This window comes from Pan troglodytes, chromosome 19 (genome assembly GCF_028858775.2).
Source record: "Pan troglodytes isolate AG18354 chromosome 19, NHGRI_mPanTro3-v2.0_pri, whole genome shotgun sequence".
NCBI classification, from domain to species: domain Eukaryota; kingdom Metazoa; phylum Chordata; class Mammalia; order Primates; family Hominidae; genus Pan; species Pan troglodytes.
The window spans coordinates 70,949,677-70,973,745 of NC_072417.2; the positions used below are offsets into that span (position 1 = coordinate 70,949,677).

Here is a 24,069-nt window from a genome sequence, read left to right on the forward strand (position 1 = left end):
TAGCTCAACTCCCTCATCTTACAAATGGCTAAAAAGGTTTGAAGACTTACCAAAGTCATACAGCCAACAAATGGATGAGCTGGGGCCAGGCTGGGGTCTCCAGGAGCCTTACCCAGTGTCCTACCTACTGTCTCATGTCTGCCTCATTTTTGGACAAAAGGAGCTATTTTTAAATGTCAATAAAGAACTGGGGTACACTCAGTTCTTTTTTTCTTAAGGCAGACATTGCCTATGGGTCGATGGGTTCTCATCGTAAAAAACCCCTGACTATACCCGGAAAGTTTTATTCTCTTCAACATAAAATTAAAGTATATTCAAGTCCTTTAGATCTTACAGCCACTCCTTCGGGGGTTGGCAAAGCATGTGTCAGTCGAGCAATAAACATCTGTCATCTAGAGCTCATTAATATTAATTACAAGTGGCCAGTGGCTCAGGGGACCTCAGTCCTGCAGATGAGATTTTCCTAAATTTGACCTTCTTAGACTTACAGGTGTTTAAACTGGTTCTTTTAAGAAGCCAGTCTATGGCCAGGCGCAGTGGCTTTTGGAGGCCGAGGAGGGTGGATCACTTGAGGTCAGGAGTTCGAGACCAGCCTGGCCAACATGGTGAAACCCCGTCTCTACTAAAAATACAAAAATTATCTGGGTGTGGTGGCACATGCCTGTAGTCCCAGCTACTCAGGAGGCTGAGGCAGGAGAATCACTTGAACCCAGGAGGTGGAGGTTGCAGTGAGCCAAGATCACACCACTGCACTCCAGCCTGGGCTACAGAGCAAGACTCCATCTCAAAAAAAAAAAAAAGGCCGAGGGCAGTGGCTCATGCCTGTAATCCCAGCACTTTGGGAGACCGAGGCTGGCGGATCACCTGAGGTCTGGAGTTCAAGACCAGCCTGACCAACATGGTGAAACCCCATCTCTACTAAAAATACAAAAATTAGCCAGGCGTGGTGGCAGGCACCTGTAATCCCAACTACTGGGGAGGCTGAGACTAGAGAATCACTTGAACCCAGGAGGCGGAGTTTGCAGTGACTGGAGATCGTGCCAGTATACTCCAGGCTGGGTGACAAGATCGAAACTCCGTCTCAAAAATAAATAAATAAAAATTTAAATTAAAAAAAAAAGCCAGTCTAGGCCCATTTCAACAATCAAAAGGGAAGAAATAAACACTCCCAAGTATCAGAGGTTAGGTTGCCCAATAAGCCAGGAGGGGCCTGGCCAGAATGCTACAGGACTGTGGGACATTCTGGTGCCTTCTGTCTGCCTGGAGCTTGGGTTGCCAGATCCTCCTCCTTAGCTGGCCCATCTCCCACAGCCCTTTTCTCTTCTCTCACATACAAAAGTAGGAAAGTTGGGGATGGGGCAAAGCTGCCAAAGACAAGCTTTACCTTCTCATATTTAAATTGGAATTTTTCTGGGATTAAGCCCACTACCTCTTGTTCTAACCTTGGGGGCCCTTGGAGGGTGGGTAGGCAGAGAAACCAGATGTGGCTCAGGCACACTCACTGAGGTGACCTGGATCCCGGGCACTGAGCCTTCCCTTTTCCCATCTGAAAATGGAGCCCCTGCCCATGCTATGGGAGTCAGCCTGTGGCTGCTGGCAGTAGTGGCAAAGCCACCCCCTTGTCCCTGATGTCACACTCAAGGGGGCTGGAAGCCTTGAGGAGCCAGCCAAGTGACATCTATACCAGCCTGGTTCTCAGCGGGAAGCCAGATCCGAGAAGGCAATGGGCTCCGGGAGGGCAGAGGAGGTCACCTGAGCTGCAGAGAAGGGGCAGGGCCATTTCGCCCCACTGGGCGGGAGCCAGCAGGGGCTGATGATAAAGCTCAGGACCTCCTCGTATGCACTGAATATTCCAGAGATAACCCTGAGCACGCCTAGGGTTTCCACTGAGCACCTGGGAAAGGAGAGGCTTTGAAGAACAATCCTGCATTTCCTGCGGAATTTTCTAGGAGGCAGAGACTAGAAAGCTGAACTTTTCCACTAGTTGTCCCTCATCCTGCCACACTCCTTCTCCGGAGGCCATCGTCTTGGAATCTACACTGCTTCCGGGTTGAAGGCCAGTAGCATCACCACCAGCCCCACAGCCATGTTCTTCTTTCCTGCATCTTTATTTTGCGTAACAGTAGAAGGCTTGAGAGTTTACAAAGTTCTGCATAGCCAGCATCTTGTTCGGGTTTTGCACCCCAAAACATACTTGGTGCTAATATTATTTTCCCCGTGTCAAAAATAGGGAAATCATTCATTTGTTCACTTGACAAATATACTTCCAAAAATCTATTAGGTTCCAGATTCTCTCCTGGGGCTAGATGTGGCTCAAAATGGTCAAGTGATTTCTCCAAAGCCATGGCCACAAAGGAGTGCCAGCGTCAGGATTTGAATCCAGTCCTTTTGACTGAGACTTAGAGAGGAAGGAGGTCAGAGCTCTTCCCCTGTAACCCAGCGTCAGGATTTGAATCCAGTCCTTTTGACTGAGACTTAGAGAGGAAAGAGGTCAGAGCTCTTCCCCTGTAACCCACCTGGGTGGCACCCTTAGCTCTGTGCTCCTCTGGCCTCACATCCCAGGTAATTCAAGACAGAGGGGCCCACCATACACTGGCAGACCACCAGGGTAAAATAGAGTGGGAGGGTAGGAAGGTCAAGGATAGATCTTTCTGGTCCTCTAGGCCTCACCCTCACCCTGCCCACCATTTCTGCCCTGGCACCCACTGCCTCCCCATGCCCTTCATAGGGAGAAGCTCCAGAAAGAGTTTCAGAAACTCCTAATTGCTGACTAGCCCCAGGTCCCCAAAACAACGGCTCTGATGTTGGAACTATTTTCCCTGGCCGGGCCTCTAGGTAGTGACCCTCTGGCTTTCCCTCCATATCTGGGGCAAAGAGGGTGGAGAAAGCAAGCAGAAAAGTGTGCTGAAAGGAAGGCAGTTGGGGGGAGTGTAGAGGGGCAGCAAGGAGGCAGAAAAGGGCCAGGCATGGTGGCTCATGCCTATAATCCCAGCACTTTGGGAGGCCAAGGCGGGAGAGTCGCTTGAGGCCAGGTATTTGAGACCAGCCTGAGCGACATAGGATAGAGACCCTATCTCTACAAAAAAATTAAAAATAAAAAATTAGCTCGGCATAGTGGCATGCACCTGTAGCCCCAGCTACCTGGGAGGCTGAGGCAGGAGGACCACTTGAGCCCAGGAGGTTGAGGCTGAAGTGAGCTATGATTGCACCACTGCACCCCAGCCTGAGTGACAGAGAGAGACTTTGTCCCTATTTTTAAAAAAAGGAAGCAGGAAAGAAGAAACAGAATGAGTGTCATTGAGTGTCATTTAAAATGTTGGTTTCTACACACACGCTTGCCCACAGGCATACACAATCCAAGAAGTTACTAAATAAATGCACATTTTCCAGTGAAACCTACCAGCATGGGATAAGTTCCAAAAGTGGATAGTTCCCAAGATGTTCTCTAGTTTCCTCCTTTGTTGTTGTTGTTGTAGTTGTTTTTTAATTTGATTCATTTACTTGGTGCTAGAAGTTTGGAAGGAGATAAAGGACAGAGTAACTACTGGGGGTGGGGGATAGAGAAAGCTGTGTTTAGACGAGTGGCTGGTGAAAGAGGACACAATACCGTTTCTTCTCAATGTTAATCTAGCACATGTTAATTCCTCCCCACCCAGTGGGAATCGACAGTGGCTGAAAGCCTTCTAGGCACTGACAGCAAAGACAGAGTACTCGCCAAGAACTTTGTTCACGTTCTCATTCAGTCCTCAAAGCAACTTAGTGAGGTAGACGTTGTTACCCTTGTTTTACAGATAAGGAAATTGAGGTTCAGACGGTTCACTAACTCCCCTAATGTCACCAGACAAAGCAACAGATCAGGGTTTCAAACCCAGGTCTGTTCTCCAAGGCCTGGGTTTTTTCCGCTGCTCTGCCTCCCTGCCTGCACTGTTCTCTCTCCCGCTGTCCTCCACAGCAAATTCGCAGATGTGTCATTGACTGGAGAAGGTTAGGAAACACTGCTCTGGGCAGAGTCTCCAGGGGCTCAGCGCAGTAAGCTCCTTCCTCTCCAGCTCCTATTATGGTGCAAACAGTGCCGCTTCCCCGGCAGGCCTTTGTCATTTGTCCCGTGGCCTGTCCCCTCCCATCTCTACCCCATCCCAGTAGCACCCCAGGACCTCAGCTTCCTAAATTTCAGCCACAACATTATTTTACAAGGACACTCTTCAACCTTGAAAGGCAAGGTACCCCAAGGCAAGGAAACGAAATGACTGCAGTTGAACAGCATGAGAGTCCAGCGCCATCTAGTGGTGCTGAAACCGACAAGTCCCTGGCGGTGACATTTTCAAATAATCAATATCTCATTATTAACCATAATCACAACCTGATGTTTACTTTTGGAGAAATGTTCAGCAGCAAGGGATGCACATGCACTTTTCTGCATGTTTCAGAGGCCTGCGATCCTAAATGCCACAATGACTATTAAACAGTGTCCTGCCCATGAGCAAACAGGAGAGATTGGTTGTATATCTTTTTCATCTAAGCTGCTCACCAAAAACAAAGCTCAGTTGAAGCCAGTGACCTTTCACTAACTGCTGGAAGGAAAATGCTTGATAAATAATAAATAGACCACTACTGGATCTTGCTTAGAACTATCTTTTAATTAAAAGAACTGAGGAGCTAGAAGGTCCGGTGACTGACATTTATTTCAGTTGCAGTCCAGGAAAAGCATTCATTGAGGGTAAAATGATACTTGAAATGTATTTTCGTTGTCAGCTAGTATTCCCCAAAAACCCTGTCTGGAATCTGCATGGATGGAGGGTGGTGGTGGTGGCTGGCAGTAGCAACATTTTGTAGGGAACATAACACTTAACTTCCTGCCTTCTCTGCCTTCCCCTAGCAACCTTTTCTTTTTCGTGCTGCAGCAATAACCACTTGTCTGGTTCAGCATCACCACAGAAACTGCTTCAGTGCCGGGCTCATCCAATCAGAGACCCGCCTGCCACATTGAGCGCTACCCTAGGAGTGACAGGAAAGCCATTTCCCGTCTTTTCCACAGGAGGGCAGGTGCCCTTCCTCTGCCAGCCAAGGTGACCTCGACCAAGTTGCTCACTGAACCTGCTCAGCCATCCCTCATCTCACCCAGCACGGTCAAAGGCTCAGAACGCATGACTAACTTAGCCCGAGTCAGGCTCCCACCTTTTGGCTATTCTGGAATTGAGCTCAGGAACATAGAGACCAGGAAGTCTCAGCCTTCCCCATCCCCTCCTCCACTCGCCTTTGCTTGCTCCTAGCTCCAGTCTTCTGGCTGAGGCCGTGCCAGCTTGTGTTGACTACCAGCACCACATCATGTTCTCTGCCCTAACTCCCATGTACTCAGGAAAACTGCCAGCCCATTCTGAGTCAGGCTTGGTCGCAGATGAAAGCTGAGGATGGATGAGGCCCAACTCCGGGTGCCACGTCTGGATTCCCCGGAGCAGAGGCAGGCACCAGTGCCAGCCTCAGAGAAAATCTTACTGTCCCACTTGAGTGACTTTGTTTAAAAAAAGAAATCTGCTGAAGGTTTTTAAGTGGCACGCCATCATTTATTTACAGAGAAAGGTATCACTTTAACAAAATCAGGAGTCCTTCGGGGGCAGATTATTCTGCAATACCACTTTCATTATCAGAGAACTCTCGATACAAAGTGTTCTACAAAACTACAAGAAGAATCAGGCTAGCCTTTTAAGGACATCATCAAAAATCAGGCCTACCCAATAAAGGCAGAGGCAGAGCTCTATAAAATTTGGTGAATCCAGGACCACTTAAACAAGTCTAGACATACAGATGATGGAAGACATGGGACGTGAATTTCTTTTGCTGGCTTTCTCATTCCTCCTATTCTATCACTTAAAGCATTTACCTGCCAGCCCCCAACATCCCAGATCTCTCTCCACTACCCTTGGAGAGCTCATTTCTTCTCCTGGCTCCAAATCTTGCCCCTATAGACACCTATCCCTTATCTCTGTCTGCCACTTAGACATAGCACCATCACCTTCAACTTAGTAGGTTGAGAATTGAAGCTCTCTCCCAGGAGAGCACCAGTTCCACGTCACCAACTGGGTGTCAGTGATGCTGCTAAGTTTTTTAGTCACTCAGGTTTGTGACCTTGGACTTGCTGCCTCCTTTTTGGTCCCTCTGACATGTCTCCTCTTTCCTCCTTCCCTGCCCACTCCTCCATCCCATTCTTTACATCACTCCTAGGCAAACCTTTCTTTGACCTGACACTGCTTTCACTACATTCTTTCTTTCCCTGCTCAAACTTTCCCATACCCAACTGGCTCCTCCATGTAGTTGTCAAGGCCACCGTGATCTTATCTCATCCTACCAGTTCAAATGGGCTTTTCCACTACTGCTCAAAATAGTAATAAAACCACCTGCCACATATTACAAATGAGCTTTGCACTCATTATCTCAATTAATCCTCACAAAGCTAACTGGAAGCCAAAAAGGCAAACATTGTCCATATTTTACAGGCTGAAATACTGTGACAGGCACAGGGTCACATAGTAAAAACTGCCTGGAGTATCCAGATCTAGAACCCAAATCTTCATTACTTGTCTGGTGCAAACTTCACTGTAACCTGGATATATGCCTTCCTCGCCTTGGATTCAGCAAACCCATAGGAGGGTCTGCTCCTGAAAGGCTGTTTAATGTTTCAATGGTTTAAAAGAATAAGAATTTCTGCCCTCCTTTATACTATTTTTTTTTTTTTTTTTGAGACAGTGTCTCTTCTGTCGCCCAGGCTGGGGTGCTGTAGCATGATCTCAGCTCACTGTAACCTCCACCTCCTGGGTTCAAGCGATTCTCCTGCCTCAGCCTGCCGAGTAGTTGGGATTACAGGAGGCTGCCACCACATCCGGCTAACTTTTGTATTTTTAGTAGAGATGGGGTTTCATCATGTTGCCCAGCCTGGTCTCAAACTCCTGACTTCAAGTGATCTACCCATCTTGGCTTCCCAAAGTGCTGGGATTACATGAGCCACCACGCCCACCCTATACTCTTAATAGGTAAATAATCATTACTACTTGAATGAAGGCCACAGTAAATGAGGCAGGAGTACAAACAGTAGGCCAGGTAGACCAACAGCAGTGAAGCACCTTATGAACACAATCTGTAGGGGGTTCAGTAAGGGACTTGATATTATGTATTTTCCGAGCACAGACAGCATTTGAAAGCGGCACGGAAGGTTCAATTCCTACAGACCATGGTAGAAGGGAGGGTGTTCCTGCCCAAAGAAACCGCATGTACATGTCCATCCCACTGCCTTTCCAGGCTCTCATGCAGTATTCCTAGACAAATCCAGAACTGATTCCTTGCCCCTGAACCTCTACTGTACTTTTATATCAAAGTTTAAAAGGATTCCTGTTCATCTTGCTGTTTCACAAGTCACTCTTGTAGTCCCAACTCGATTTTAAGATTTTATTTATTTTTTTTTTTTTGAGACAGGGTCTTGCTCTGTCGCCCAAGCTGGAGTGCAGTGGCACAATCTCGGCTCAACTGCAGCCTCTGCCTCCTGGGTTCCAGCGATTCTCCTGCCTCAGCCTCCCGGGTAGCTGGTATTACAGGCACACGGCCCCACGCCCAGCTAATTTTTTTGTATTTTTAGTAAAGATGGGGTTTCACTATGTTGGCCAGGCTGGTCTCGAACTCCTGACCTCAGGTGATCCGCCCACCTTGGCCTCCCAAAGTGCTGGGATTACAGGCGTGAGCCATGGAGCCCGGCCTGATTTTAAGCTCTTTAAAGCCAAGAATGCGGTCATGCTTCCATTCTCTCCAAAACGTGATGGGGATCTGATGACAGCTTTTGCCCAAACTGTGGAAATAGTTCTGAGTTTCCAAAGTAAGCTTCATATCTTTCACTATGTTTTGATCACTAAGACTTAACCTAAAGAAGTCAATGAGTGACAGCAGCTTTTTCCCCATCCAGATTATTTGCTATACAGGGATGGTCTTTCCCTTCTGGTCCAGAGTCCCAGTCTGGTTTAACAAGATCAGAATGTGTAGGGGAACGCATTCTCATACATTGCTAGGAGAGTATAGTTAAGCACAATTTCTATGGATGAAGATATCAAAACTCAAAATGATCTGCTCCTTGATCCAGCATCCCATAACTCTAGCAGCCCATTTGCAACACAGTAAAACAAAGAACATTTTCTTCAATCGGGCACTGATTAAATCACAGTGGATCTCTGAGACATAGTAACTAGAAAAGCAAGGTACAGAACAGTATGCATAGTGTCCTGTCCATGCCCAAAATATTTCTGGAAGAGCGCACAAGGAAATGGTGATAGTGGTGGCCTCAGGGAAGGGAAAAAGGGTGGCTGGGGAACAGGGGTGGGAGACTAGCTTTTTACTGTTAAGTTTTGAACCATGTGCATGTATAATTTTTTTAAAGAATTATGCAACAAATAACTTCTTTAAAAGTCTTCAGCCCCAGTACGGTCGCTCAGGCCTGTAATCCCAGCACTTTGGGCGGCTGAGGCAGGAGGATCGCTTGAGGCCAGGAGTTTGAGACCAGGCCAGCCTGGGCAACATAGCAAGACTCCATCTCTACAAAAAAAAACAAAAAAAATGTTAAAGAGCCAGGCGTGGTGGCACATGCCTGTAGTCCTAGCTATTCGGGAAGTGAGCCAGGATGGCTTCAGCCCAGGAGTTAAGACTGCAGCAGGGTATGCACCACTGCACCCAGCCTGGGTGACACAGTGAGACCCCCATCTCCTAAAACAAAATTAAAAAAAAAAAAAAAATTAAGGCCAGGCATGGTGGCTAACACCCGTAATCCCAGCATTTTGGGAGGTTGAGATGGGTGGATCACTTGAGGCCAGCAGTTTGAGATCAGCCTCGGCAACATGGTTAAAAGCCCGTTTCTACTAAAAATACAAAAATTAGCCGGGCGTCATAGCATACACCTGTAATCCCAGCTACTCGGGAGGCTGAGGCAGAAGAACTGCTTGAACCTGGGAGGCGGAGGTTGCAGTGGGCCAAGATGGCTCCACTGTACTCCAGCCTGGGAAACAGAGTGATACTCCATCGCAAAAAAAAAAAAAAAAAAAAAAAAATTAAAAATCTACAGAGGAGGAAAACAAACAAAAATGGGACATCAATCCAGACATGAAGGAAAAAAACATTTTTTAAATCTTCATCATTGTGGCAAAAAAAAACCTGCCCCTAAAAAAACAGAAACCTAAGGTTTAAAGAGATGAGTGACCCCTCAATTGTTCCTCTGAGAATAGACTGTGTCTTTCACCTGCTTTTTAAGTCCTCTTCCCAAGGTCTGGCCCGATGTTTGGTCTCAATGGTTGTGTAATGTCTTTGAATGGATGAAATTTACTTCCCTACCGAAAAGTAAAGCATTCTCCAAATGCAAGCAGTTGTGAAACAGTGATAAAGGTCGAGGGGGAAGCAGCATGGCTGAGAGCTGCTTTTGCCTCATGTATTCATTCACCTGCATGAACCAAGCACCCACGTGCATGGATGTGTACTATATACAGAATGTGAGATGTGGACCTGCCTCACAGTGTACCAGGAGAGATGAGACCATACACAAAGAATCACTGGGTAGAAAATCTACATGAGTTTTAAAATAGGGAATTTCTGAAGCAGCTTACTATTAACAGCTAAAAACCACTGGCTTGACCACATATACAAAGGCTGCAATCTCAGAGGGATATTTCATGTATTTAGTAAAACCTGGGGAAACGAGGAAGGCAGGGAAGTTGGTAAGGACTTGTAGGCACACTTTGGCCCCAGGAAGGCAGGTGGATGCTGGTGGAGAGCATCACCTAAATTAGCTGCCTCCTTTCTTGGCAATCCTGTTATCTACACCATATGAATCCAGTCTTTAGCTGGATATAACCATTCATTCACTCATTCATTCAACAAGTATTTACTGAACAGCCTAGTCTGTGCAGGCCTATGTTAACTGTCTCCAGCACACTCAATCCATGACATTAAAGTTACAGTTTTGGTCTTTGTGCATCAGCAATGACAGGTCCTCACTCTTACCACAAAGCGCAAGTCAGCTTGGCCTCTCAAGTGGAGAGATAATCGTTCTATAGCAAGAAGTACAAAGATTCTCTGCAGACAAAACCAGCTAGCCAAGGTTCCACAACATGTGTACATGTATAAGTCTGATGGATCAGAAGAAATATGTACCCGGGAATCAGATGTAGCCAGCCCACATACTAACAAACATCAAAGCAAGCCTAGTCAGATTGAGTCCCATTTGAACAATCTTTATAAAGGTTTCTTCATGTTATTTACAATTCAAAGTAAATTTACTTTATAAGCAGCTAGGGAATTCTCTATTTAGTAATGTCCTAACATAAAAGTTCACATAACTGCTTCTGTCAAACCATGATACTGAGCTTTGTGACAACCCAGAAATAACTAAGAGAAGGCAAACATAATACCTTAGAGATCAAGAAACATTTACACAGTTCAACTGTTTAAAAATAGCTCAACATTCAGCCAGTGAGTAGAGTGTGAATGCCAGCATACACAGTATACAGGTCCTTCAGGGAGGCGAGAGACCTTTCGACTGGTCTGCAGGTGCCTCCAAATGCTGGTCCTGTGGAACTTCTTTCTGAGTCTCGTTTTCTTCCAACGCAGTCTGTGGTCTGACACTCAAGTGTTCGGATTTCCGGGAAACGTGACTACCTCCGTGTTGCTTAAAAGACCAGATGTAAGTATCACAGAGACGTTATCATTTTCACTCAATTAATTGGCTAAAGATATATAACTAGGCACATTCTGTCACTGAGTGAAAAATTTAGCACTAATATCTCAGATCCAATTCTACTATAACAAATAGTAAACATGATTTTAAAAAGTCTATAGGGCCGGGCGTGGTGGCTCACGCCTGTAATCCCAGCATTTTGGGAGGCTGAGGCGGGCGGATCACGAGGTCAGGAGATCAAGACCATCCTGGCTAACACGGTGAAACCCCGTCTCTTCTAAAACTACAAAAAATTAGCTGGGCGTGGTGGCGGGTGCCTGTGGTCCCAGCTACTCGGGAGGCTGAGGCAGGAGAATGGCATGAACCCAGGAGGTAGAGCTTGCAGTGAGCCAAGATTGCGCCACTCCACTCCAGCCTGGGTGACAGAGCGAGACTCCGTCTCAAAAAAAAAAAAAAAAGTCTATAGAACCAAATTTCAAAAGCCCTAATGACGACTCACTTGTTTCAAGTAGCAGTCATTACCACAAAATTCTAGTATATTCAGTGTAACAGTATTTGACCTGGAGTTTAAGAACATAAGCCAAGGTTAGGGAAAGAAAACCAAGTCTCTCTTTAACTTCCATCAGATTGGCAACTCTGGTCAACCCTCTACATCTACAGGTTCCACATATGCAGATTCAACAAACCACGGATCAAAAATATTTTAACAATAAATAAATAAAATAAAAAATATAAATTTTTAAAAATAGAGTATAACTACTTATATAGCATTTACAATGTGTTATGTATTATAAATGATTTAGAGATGATTAAAGTATATGGGAGGATATGTGTAGGTTATATGCAAAAACCACAGCACTTTATAAAAGGGATTTCAGCATCTGTGAATATTAGTATCTGCAGGGGCCCTAGCACCAATCCCCTGTGCATACTTAGGGACAACTATAAACCCAGTAACAATTTTAACAATGAAATACTCACAGTCCTTGCTTCGCCTACTCGTCTTAAAATGACACCTTCTGCCAATAAAGCCTTCCCTGTTTCCACAAATAACTTCTCTTCATCTGTTTCTCCAAGTTTCTGTAGCTCAGTGTACTTCTCCACAAACCTGTAATTCCAAGCAGTCACATTTTAGGTATGTTTGTAAGCATTGTTAAGACGCTGTTACACAGTATCAAATGGATAACAAAATCCTTAAAAAATAATATGAATAGCCTAGGACTTATAAAATGGCTTACCGTTGACAGGTAGACTTGAAGTTTGGATTGAATAGATCAAAAGCTCTTTGACCAGACCCATACACTGAATAAAACTTCCTAGAAAATGCAAACAACATAATATAAATCTCTGATTATAGACTGTGGATGAGAATGGAATAAAAGAAATAAAGAATAAGTGCTAGGCACTGAGGAGTTAAGTACGGTATAACCCACATAGCCTAAGCTGAACAGTTTTGTTTTTTTAGATAAGTAATACACACATGCACATGGTAAATACATCGAATAGCACAAAAGGGTGGCCAGTGAAAAGTAACACTCCCTCCCACTTCTGCACCCCAGCCCCCCAGTTCCCTTCCCAGGAAGCAACACTAACAAATTTCTTGTATATCCATCCAGAAATATTCCACTAATATACTAGCATATATGCACTATCATTCCCTGTCCCCAGCCACATTTTTAACCCAAAGAATAGTAAACCTTGCTCTACATCTTGCCTTTTTAAAAACTGAGGTATGGCTAGGCGCAGTGGCTCATGCCTGTAATCCCAGCACTTTGGGAGGCTGAGGCAGGCAGATTACTTGAAACTGGGAGTTCAACATGGTGAAACCCCATCTCTACTAAAAATACAAAGAAATTAGCAGGCATGGTGGCATATGCCTGTAGTCACAGCTACTTGGGAGGGTTAGGTGGGTGAATCACTTGAACCCAGGAGGCAGAGGTTGCAGTAAGTGGAGAGCGCACCATTGCACTCCAACCTGGGCGACAGAATGAGACTGCGTCTCAAAAAATAATAACAAAATAAAAATAAATAATAAAAACTGAGGTCAAAGTCACACATCATAAAATTAACTTATTTTTCCCAAAGAGACAGGGTCTCACTGTGTCACCAACGCAGGTAGCAGTGCTGTGATCATAGCTCACTGCAGCCTCAAACTCCTGGGCTCAAGCAATCCTCTTGCCTCAGCATCCTGAGTAGCTGGAACTACAGGTTCGCAGCACCACCATGCCTGGCTAAGTTTTAAATTTTTGTAGAGATGCAGTCTCACTATGTTGCCCAGGCTGGTCTTGAAGTGCTAGCCTCAAGAGATCCTCCCACCTTGGCTTCCAAAAATGCTGGGCTTACAGGCATGAGCCATTGTCCCCAGCCCACATTTAACATTTTTCAGTGTGCAATTAAGTGACATGTAGAAAACTCACAAAGCTGTGCAACTAGCACCTCTATCTAGTTCCAAAACATTTTCATCACCCCCAAAAGGAGGCACTGTATCTGAGCAGTCACTCCCCATTTCTCCTCCCTACATCTTGCCTTATCAGTGCCATGGAGATTGTTTCCAGTCCTTTACTACTCTAAACCATGCTGCAATCATTATCTCTATTTGTAATTTTAGTGCACTACGTAAATAAGTCTGTGGCATAAATTCACAAATGTGGTACTACTGGATCAAGGTATGTGCATTTGTAATTAAGCCTTCCAAATTGCCAAAATGCTTTCCAAAGTGGCTGTACCAATTTACATTCACATAGGTAATATACGAGCGCCTATCCCCCACACCCTGAACAAATGACATTCTCCAGCTGAGCATAGAGGCTCACGCATATAATCCCACCTGCTTGGGAAGCTGAGGCATGAGGATCTTTTGAGGCCAGGAGCTCACCACCAGCTTGGGCAACATGGTGAGACCTGAGGCCCTGTCTCTAAAAAAAAAAAATATATATATATATATATACACACACACACACACACACACACACACACACACACACACACGAGCCAGGTGCAGTGGCTCACACCTGTAATCCCAGCAAAAATATATATATATATATTTAGACCAGGCATGCTGGCTGATGCCTGTAATCCCAGCACTTTGGAAGGCCAAGGCAGGAGGATCACTTGAGGCCAGGAGTTCAAGACCAGCCTGGGCAATATAGTGGGACACCATCTCTACAAAAAAAATTAAAAATTAGCCAGGAATGGTGGCATACACCTGTAGTCCCAGCTACTCAGGAGGCTGAGGTGGGAGGATCACTTGAGTCCAGGAGGTCAAGGCTGCAGTGAGCCATGATAGGCACCACTGCATCCCAGTCTGCGTTAGATCCTGCCTCAAAAAAAAAAAAAAAAAATACACAAACACACACACACATGTTCTCCAACTTTTTGATCTTAGCCAACCTGATAGGTAAGAAACCAGAACTCTTTATAGTTTTAATTTGCTTTTCTTTTTAAACAGACTGGACATCTTTTCAAGTTTAAAAGCAAACTGAATTTCCTTTTCTGTGAACTGTCCAAGTTCTTTGTCCGCTTTTCTATTTGGTGGTTGCTATGGACTAAACGTGTCCCACCAAAATTAGTATGTTGAAATCCTAATCCCCAATGTGATGGTATTTAGAGATGGAGCCTTTGGGAGGTAATCAGGTCATGGTAATCAGCCCTCATGATGGGATTAGTGCCCCTATAAGAGATAGAAGAGAGCTTGCTTCCACTCTCTGCTCCCCTCAATGTGAGGAATCAGGAAGACAGTCCTCCCCAGAACCTGACCCTGCTGGCACCCTGATCTCAGACTTCCCAGCCTCCAGAACTATGAGAAAGAAATTTCATTTGTTTATAAGCCACCTGGTCTATGGTAATTCGTTACACAGTGGTCTCTTTCTTAATGATTTCTAAGCAAACTTTGTAGCCATATACATAGAAAATTAGTCCTTTGTCATAACATTGCAAAGATCTTTCCCAGTTTGTTGGCTGTCTTTTGATTTTGCTTACAGTACTTTTTTATACAGAAAATTTTAATATTTTCTTTTTATGGCTTCTGAGTTTTATATCATGCTTAAAAAGACCTTTATCACTCAGATTATTTTTTTAATTCTCCCATGTTTTCTTCCAGTACTGTTATGATCTCACTTTTTACACTTAGATTTTAATACATCTTTTTTGTTTGTTTTATTTATTTTGTTGTAAGTTCCTTTTTCTTTCTTTTTTTTTTTTTTTAAGAGATGGGGTCTTGCCATGTTGCCAGGCTGTTGTGAGTGCAGTGGCTATTCACAGATACAATCATAGTGTACTACAACCTTGAACTCCTAGACTCCAATGGTCCTCCTTCCTCAGCCTCCCAAGTAGCTGGAACTACAGGCATGCACAACCACTCTATAAGCTTTTTTAAATATCAAAAACACCAAAAAAAAAGAGGGCCACAAAGATAAAGGTTCAATAAATTATATAAATACAAGATAATATTTTGGTGTTAATAGAAATAATTTTTATATATTCTGACAATAGTAAAAAATTAAAAAATAAAAAAAGAATTTAAAGAAATAATATTTAACAGGCTGGGCATGGTGGCTCATGCCTGTAATCCCAGCACTTTGGGAGGCCAAGGTAGGTGAATCGCTGGAGGTCAGAAGTTCAAGACCAGCCTGGCCAACATGGTGAAACCCTGTCTTCCTGAAAATACAAAAAAAAAAAAAAAAATTAGCCGGCCGTGGTGACACATGCCTGTAATCCCAGCTACTCGGGAGGCTGAGGAGGAGAAATGCTTGAACCCGGGAGGTGGAGGCTGCAGTGAGCTGAGATTGAACCACTGCACTCCAGCCTGGGAGAGAGAGACAGAGCAAGACTCCATCTCAAAAAAAAAAGTAATATTTAACAAGAGGGACAAGTAAACTATTCCACATTCTCCAATCATTTATCATCCAGTTCCAAATCTACAGCAGAAGCACAAATGATTTTTTAAAATTTTTATTTATTTATTTATTTTTGAGTCGTCGTCTCACTCTGTCACCCAGGCTGGAGTGAAACGGTGCAATCTCGGCTCGCTGCAACCTCCGCCTCCTGGGTTAAAGCAATCCTCCCACCTCAGCCTCCAGACTAGCTGGGACTACAGGTGCATGCCCCCACACCCAGCTGATTTTTGCATTTTTAGCAGAGATGGGGTTTCACCATGTTGCCCAGGCTGGTTTCGAACTCCTGACCTCAAGTGATCCACCCGCCTCAGCCTCCTGAAGTGCCAGGATTACATGTGAGAGCAAAGTACAAATGTTTTTAATGTATCAATGAACCACAAAGTGCATGCAATGGGTCTGAGAAGAAAGGTGCTGAAAAAGCATTTAATCTCCTCAAAGATCTCATGTTGTATGCCGAAAATTTCCAAGTAGAGCAAGAACATACTTGTTCTGCTACTTTAAATGAGTGTTGGTGTTGGGGGTCCCGGGGGGAAAGCCTGGGCCCCAATTCGGAACACAATGACCTTATAAATTCCATTTTCTAGCATCCTGAAACAACAGTAAGAATAAGGGATGTGTATCAAAGTCAATTAGGCACACTCATTGGTATAAATATTTAAGAGAAAAAGGAACTAGACAAATTCAAGGTACTAAAAGCTAATTAACATCAGTATTCAAGGGGAGGGGCTTTGTCAGTAAACTCCCAGTGAGAGATTTACCACTTACTTAGATCTTACATAAATGTATAGGGATGCTAAATGTGGCCATAGAAGTGGTTTCTAGCCCACTGTTCCTGAAATTGTTTCAGAAAACTAATAAAACTCTGATGGCCATTCTCCAAACAGTCCCAGTCCTGGCCCTCCACCATTCCTCTCCAAGGAATTTTCTTTCGTTTCTCTCTACCAGCCTCGTAGTTCATCTGTCCATCAATCCATTAGCTTCTTCATTCAAGAGACGATTAATAAGCAACTTATATGCCACACAATGGGCTAGGCACTGAAGTTACAAGAATGAATTTGACAATGCCTGGCCCATGACAGTGCTTAACGAATGTTTGTTATTGAATAAAGACAGGGCATTTGGAATGTAGAGCTATTAAAGACAGGCTAAGGCCACAACAGGGGCAGTATGAACAAAATTCAGGGCACACAAAAGGGGAAACATGAAAACAGAAAAGTAGTCCCAAAGGAGTGTGACATCTTTGTTTTTTTTTTTTTTCTGTATGAAAAAAATAAGGTGGGGGGCAGCCCCCACCCAGCCAGCCGCCCCGTCTGGGAGGGAGGTAGGGGGCAGTCCCTGCCCCGCCAGCTGCCCCGTTGGGGAGGGAGGTGGGGGGCAGCCCCCGCCCAGCCACTGCCCCGTCCGGGAGGTGGGGGGCGCCTCTGCCCGGTCGCCCCGTCTGGGAAGTGAGGAGCCCCTCTGCCCGGCCGCCACCCCGTCTGGGAGGAGTACCCAACAGCTCATTGAGAACGGGCCATGATGACGATGGGAGTTTTGTCGAATAGAAAAGGGGGAAATGTGGGGAAAAGAAAGAGAGATCAGATTGTTACTATGTCTGTGTGGAAAGAGGTAGACATGGGAGACTCCATTTTGTTCTGTACTAAGAAAAATTCTTCTGCCTTGGGATGCTGTTAATCTATAACCTTACCCCCAACCCCCTGCTCTCTGAAACATGTGCTGTGTCCACTCAGGGTTAAATGGATTAAGGGCGGTGCAAGATGTGCTTTGTTAAACAGATGCGTGAAGGCAGCATGCTCGTTAAGAGTCATCACCACTCCCTAATCTCAAGTACCCAGGAACACAAACACTGCCCGCAGGGACCTCTGCCTAGGAAAACCAGACACCCTTGTTCACATGTTTGTCTGCTGACCTTCCCTCCACTATTGTCCTATGACCCTGCCAAATCCCCCTCTCCGAGAAACACCCAAGAATGATCAATAAATACTATAAAAAATAAAAAATAAAAAAAATAAAAATAATAAAAAAGAAAAAAGAAAAAATAGAGAACTTTAAAGATATTTTTAAGAATGTTGCTAGGAGGCCGGGCACGGTGGCTCACACCTGTAATCCCAACACTTTGGGAGGCAAGGCGGGCGGATCACGAGGTCAGGAGTTCGAGACCAGCCTGACCAACATGGTGAAACCCCATCTCTACTAAAAATACAAATTAACCAGGCATGGTGGCGTGAGCCTGTAATCCCAGCTACTCAGGAGGCTGAGGCAGGAGAACAGCTTGAACCCGGGAGGTGGAGGTTGCATGGGGCTGAAATTACACCACTGCACTCCAGCCTGGGTGACAGAGCGAGACTCCATCTCAAAAAAAAAAAAAAAAAAAAAAGAATGTTGCTAGGAAACCATTAGGAGCACATTTTCTGTGACTATTTAAGTTTTGGAAAAAAAGAGAATAAAGAGGCCGGGCGCAGTGGCTCACGCCTGTAATCCCAGCACTTTGAGAGGCCGAGGCGGGTGGATCACGAGGTCAGGAGATCGAGACCATCCTGGCTAACACAGTGAAACCCCATCTCTACTAAAAATACAAAAAATTAGCCGGGCGTGGTGGCAGGCGCCTATAGTCCCAGCTACTGGGGAAGCCAAGGCAGGAGAATGACGTGAACCTAGGAGTGGGGGCTTGCAGTGAACCAAGATCGTGCCACTGCACTCCAGCCGGGGCGACAGTGCAAGACTCCATCTCAAAAAAAAAAAAAAAAGTGAAAGAGGGAAGAAGATTAAAGAATTAATATTTCTACTAGTTTCAACCCCTCATCTTCACTTTGAAAGATAACTCAGAAAAACAGAGTTGAGTTTACTGAAAAAGACTTTCCTAAACCCTCTAAGCCTAAAGGCAATGAAGCCAGCAAAAAGAAAAAATGGGTAGATTTGAATACATAAAATACCTCAGTGCCTAGCACAATGTTTAGTGCAATGCTTACCACGTAGAAGGTACCAAAAAAATTAGTGGGATGAAATAACCAACTTCTATAAATTAAACAAGCATTATTAATAACAACTAACATATAAATAAATGTCTGGAGTGTATGTCAAAGACTTAGTATCTTCAATTCTATAAAGAACTCTTACTGATCAATAACAACAATTATTAAAATAGGTAAAGAACACAGATATTTCAAAAATAAATTCAAATGGCCAATAATCATGAAAGTAGAGAAACTTGTCAAAGAAACAGAAATTAAAATCTCTAGACACAATTACTGGTTTTTTTTTTTCCAAGACAGAGTCTTGCTCTGTCGCCCAGGCTGGAGTACAGTGGCATCATTTCAGCTCACTGCAACCTCCACCTCCCGGGTTCAAGCTATTCTCCTGCCTCAGCCTCCCAAGTAGCTGGGATTACATGCGCGAGCCACCACACACAGCTATTTTTTTTATTTTTAGTAGAGACGGGGTTTCATTATGTTGGCCAGGCTGGTTTCAAACTCCTAACCTCGTGATCCGCCCGCCTCGGCCTCCCAAAGTGCTGGGATTATTATTTTAAAACTACCTAGATCAGCCGGGCGCAGTGGCTCACGCCTGTAATCCCAGCAATTTGGGAGGCCGAGGCAGGCGGATCACAAGGTCAGGAGATTGAGACCATCCTGGCTAACACGGTGAAACCCTGTCTCTACTAAAAATACAAAAAATTAGCCGGGTGTGGTGGTGGGCGCCTGTAGTCCCAGCTACTCAGGAGGCTGAGGCAGGAGAATGGCGTGAACCCGGGAGGCAGAGTTTGCAGTGAGCCGAGATCGCGCCACTGCACTCCAGCCTGGGAGACAGAGTGAGACTCCATCTCGAAAAAAAAAAAAAATACTTAGATCAGAAAAAAACAAAACTTTTTTTTTTTTTTTGGAGACAGGGTCTCCCTCTGTTGCCCAGGCTGGAGTGCAGTGGTGCACTCTCAGCTCACTGCAACCTCCACCTTCTAGGTTCAAGCGATTCTCCCACCTCAGCATCCAAAGTAGCTGGGACTACAGGCGCCCACCACCACGCCCGGCTAATTTTTGGTATTTTAGTCAAGACAGGGTTTCACCGTATTGCCCAAGGTGGTCTCGAACTCCTGAGCTCAGGCAATCTGCCCACCTCAGCCTCCCAAAGTGCCAGGATTACAGCCGTGGGCCACCGTGCCTGGCCCAGAAAAAAAAAATTCTTAAATAATCATTATCAATACTGACAAGGATAAAGTAAGAACTCTCAGAAACTGCTAATCAGAGTGTAAACTAAGACAACTACTTTTTTTTTGGTAGAGACAAGTCCTGCTATGTTGCCCAGGGTGGTCTCAAACTCCTGGGCACAAGCTATCCTCCCTTATGCCTCCCAAAGCACTAGGATTACAGGTACAAGCCACCACATCCAGCCTGTGATTTCTTCTTTATGCTTTCTTCGTGTATCTAAATTTTCTACAAGTAGCATGTGTTGCTTTTATAATAAAAGAGGAAGTATTCTTGCCACTGAGCTTAAGAAAAAGAAAAAAAAAAGAGAAAAGGGATGCTAAAAAAAAAATAAAGAACACATGATTTTCCTTCAAATTCCTAGTGATTGCCTCTCTCTGTCGCCCAGGCTGGAGTGCAGTGGTGGGATCTCGGCTCACTGCAACCTCCACCTCCCAGGTTCAAGCAATTCTCCTGTCTCAGCCTTCCGAGTAGCTGGGACTACAAGCACCCACGACCATGCCCGGCTAATTTTTGTATTTTTAGTAGAGACGGGGTTTCACCATGTTGGTCTGACTGGTCTCGAACTCCTGACTTCAGGTGATCCGCCCGCCTTGGCCTCCCAAAGTGTTGCGATTACAGGCGTGAGCCACCGCGCCCGGCCTCTCTTAGACTTTCAAGCATCCTTTCATCTGAGTGGCTTCAAAGAGCCGGACTACTAGATCCACAGACCACGTTCCTCCTATCTCCACTCCTGGAGAAGACCGGCATAATGATCACCATAAGCTTGGAGTCAGAGATGTGATTCCCAGATCCGCCACCCTCCTATATATTTAGTAATTACAAGAAGTTAGCTAATTCCCTTGAGCTTCGCAGTCTCCTTGAATAAAATGGAAACAAGAATACCTTCCTTACAAGTTAGAGTAAGGCCTTTAGAGAATGAGATAATGCTTGCAAAGAGCTTAGTACAGTGCCTGGCCCAAAGCAGATGCCCAGAAACATGCGGCTATAATTGCAATGATCTTTCGGTTGCTGGGCTCCAGATTCCACTTTTCAGAACTTCAGTTTCACTATGAGGAAGGGGTGCTGCCTCCCTAATTTGGCTAGATAAGCCTTCTCCACAGGGCAAACCCCTGACTCAATTTCATATTTGAATTCCCAGACTGCTACCCAAACCTTCCCTTCTGAAGTTCTGTTGCTTCCTGTCCACTACAGGGCTGAGCACTCACGCTCTAATCCGATCCTCGTGGTACCAGATGTCTTGGATGGGAGCTTTGGCTTTGCCATATCGCACTCGAGGCCTTTGGAAGACGGGCTCCCTCAGCGGGGGAAAGGCGTCATATACGTCAAACCACAGGGGCTTCTCCTTCAGCACCCCGGCCCGAACCAGGTCCCGAGTCCTTAGGGAGGGAACAGAACGAAACTGGGTCACTTGCAGTAGCCTGCCAAAGCCCCTGAATCAGTCTAGCACAGCTTGGGACATTAAAGGTATTATGCGGTCTGCAACACAGAACGGGGGAGGACTGCTCCCCACCTACAGGGAAGGTCTGTCCACATCCCAAACCAAACTTAACAACGCTCAGGAGAGTTAAATCCCTCTATCTTCTTTTGTGCGTCCCACCCACGTTCGGTCACGGAAAAATGCAAGAGCGGTCTTGCATGACCTGATAAGGAAGGCCCATCAGGCTCTTCCTCCCTTCCTCTTCCTAGAGACCTCCACTCGGGGAGAGGCAGCTGCAATAATCTTTAACATGACACATAAATTCAAGGAGAGACATCCTCAGGCACAACTATTCGGAGCCAGGAGAAAACATGAGAGGGCCTCACCCAGCTCAGCCCCCGCACCCTGCAATACGCCTCGCCCTGCTCAGGTCCGCTCCAAGGAAGAGCGTGACCGGCTGAGAACCCCAGCCTGGGGGAGGCACCCTCAGCCCACCACGGCTCGGAGCACACACCGGGAGAAGATGCTCCCTACGGTTTCCAGCCGGCTGCCTGCCATGATCTGCGCCTGATACCGAGCGTGACTAGCTGCTACCGGAACCGGAAGCGGCTGCTCCAGGTAAAGGGCGCATAAGTTGCTGGCCGAGCCAAGGATCGCTGCGCTTTCACCGCAGCCCCTGCGGGAGAGCGGCGCAGGCAGAAGCAAGTGATAGGCCGAACGTGCGCGCTCCGAGGTTACTTGCCAGGTTCAGGCAGGAGCACTCGATAGCCGAGCCAAAAGGGCGGGAGCGAGCCAAAGCCGGACAGAAGTAATAAATGACCGAGCTGTGGGAGGGATTCATTATGGTGGTTGCTTTACTCTCTCTCGCCTTGTTGAACCAACTTCTCTGAAAAGGTGGGGCCGCGCGGAGGAGAAGTAGTGGGGCAGAGCGGGGGTGAGGCGCAGCCTACAGTCCTAGGGGAGCCAACAAAGGCCGAGATTTGAGGTCACCAGCTTTAGGCCCAGGCTGAGCCTAATGTTGTTTAGAGTCACAGACTACGCAGAAGAAAACCAAGGCCGGGGAGGGGCCGTCACTTGCCCAGCGTCGTGCTAGATCTCGCGCCTCCGCCTCTGGCTGTGTAGTGCTCCCCACTAAGCCCCTCGTCCCCGGAGTGCCACCTGCATCCACGCTAACTAGGATGCTGGCTGCAACTCGTGTTTCCCGCGGCCGGTGTCGCGGGCTACCTCCTCCTTGGAACTCGAAAAGTGAAAGTGTCCGAAACAAACAGACGCCGAGAGGGAAACGAAAAAATCTGGAGAAAGTCATCTCTCAGTGTTAAACTGTAAAAAAATATAAACTGTGTGTAGCATACCCTTTGACCCAGTAATCATATTTCGGGGAAAGAACCCCTTAGAAATTAAAGCATCAATTCATGAGGATGTTTGTGCAAGGATCATCGTTGCAGCATTGTTTGTAGTGGGAAAAAAAATCCATCAGATGAGAAATAGCTGGAAAATTATTGTTCATACTTTCTTTGGAACCCTATGCAGCTATTAAAATGAATGAGCTAGATCCACATGTATTTACCTAGGTTAAGGTACATGACTTATGTTTAAATGAAAAACGAAGTTGCAAAGAAACATGTTTAGTGGAATCTCAACTTGTTAGAAAAAAAAAAAAAAGGAAAAAGAAACACCTCTATATATGTTTGTGTTTGAGGATAGAAATTCTGCAGAAGGACACCCAAGGCTGTGAACATTGGATATCTCGGAGTGAAACTGCAGGCAGGGAAGGGAGAATTTTTTCTTCCTTTACACATGCTTCAGAGTTTGACTTGTAAAGAGATTGTATTCATATTTGAACTTTTAATCCAATGAATGTTTTGAATCACACACAATGTCTCCTGGGAGCCTAGTCAAGTCATCCTAGAGTCCTCCCACTCTGAGGCGGGTGAAGGGGAGGAAGGGACTGTTTGATGAGTAGTTACTGCTTGTGTGTGTTATCTTACTGAATCCACATACCTTCCCATAAGGTAGCTATTAACATCCTCATTATAGATGAGAAAGCAAGGCCTCAGGAAGTTACATAACTTGTCTGATAAGCAACTGATAGAGCCAGCCTTGGCGGGGTGGGGCAGCCAGGGCCCTTTCCAGTGCCTCACAATGCCGCCTAAGCTATGCCTAAAGCTCGAGGCTGGTAGGCTCAAGACTCCAGCAGAACGCCGCTCCCCCCCCGCCCCCCCCCCCACCACACACACACACACACACACACACACGCATCCCAGGGATCCAGTGATTTGAGGCCCAGGGCTAACCTGAGGTGGATTTCACTGCTGCCTCCAGACTCTCTGGAACAGAGAAGAGAGAGCACAGCTCTGGCCCCAGGCCAGGTGTAAAGGCTCTAGTATCCCAGCCCTCAGGAGGTCTAAAAGACCTTGCTCTGGGGAGAGTAAACATGCTCCCAGCTAAATATAGTCTTCCCAGGCCTCATAACAACTTTCTAATTCTGTCCCAGCCAGCAAGCACTATCTGCCAGCCCAGATTACAGGCACACTTCTCTTCTCCCACCAGGAACTGCTACTGTAGGTTAGTGCAGTCACTGCAGCTAAAGAGTTAAAGGGTTTATTCCAAGATCAAGGAGGGGAACCAAAGACGCAAACCCTCAATAGGGGAAGAACTGCAAGGCAGTAATGTTCTCGCTAATCTTGGGTTGGTCCCTTCCTCTTCCAAGCCTTTGAAGTTTCCCTTTCCAGCCTGCTTCTGTGACTGAGAGCAGAATATTGGTGGGCAGACTTGGGGGTACTTTGGGGATAACAGCCTTCTGAGGCTACACAAGAAGTACACACCCAAGAAACATTCATTCATAATACAGGAGCAAGC

General features: G+C 45.8%; 1 protein-coding gene across 1 annotated transcript; it reads right to left on the reverse strand.

Moving 5' to 3' along the window:
* Window positions 1–10,232: 10,232 nt before the first annotated feature.
* MRPS23 (mitochondrial ribosomal protein S23) lies at window positions 10,233–21,881 on the reverse strand. The gene is made up of 5 exons (XM_511903.7): window positions 21,725–21,881; window positions 20,999–21,169; window positions 11,935–12,012; window positions 11,678–11,804; window positions 10,233–10,687 (listed from the first exon to the last, which is right to left on the reverse strand). Exons 1-5 carry the CDS (start codon window positions 21,766–21,768, stop codon window positions 10,535–10,537), a joined length of 573 nt encoding a protein of 190 aa, XP_511903.2. The 5' UTR covers window positions 21,769–21,881; the 3' UTR covers window positions 10,233–10,534.
* Between the last annotated feature and the right edge of the window lie 2,188 nt (window positions 21,882–24,069).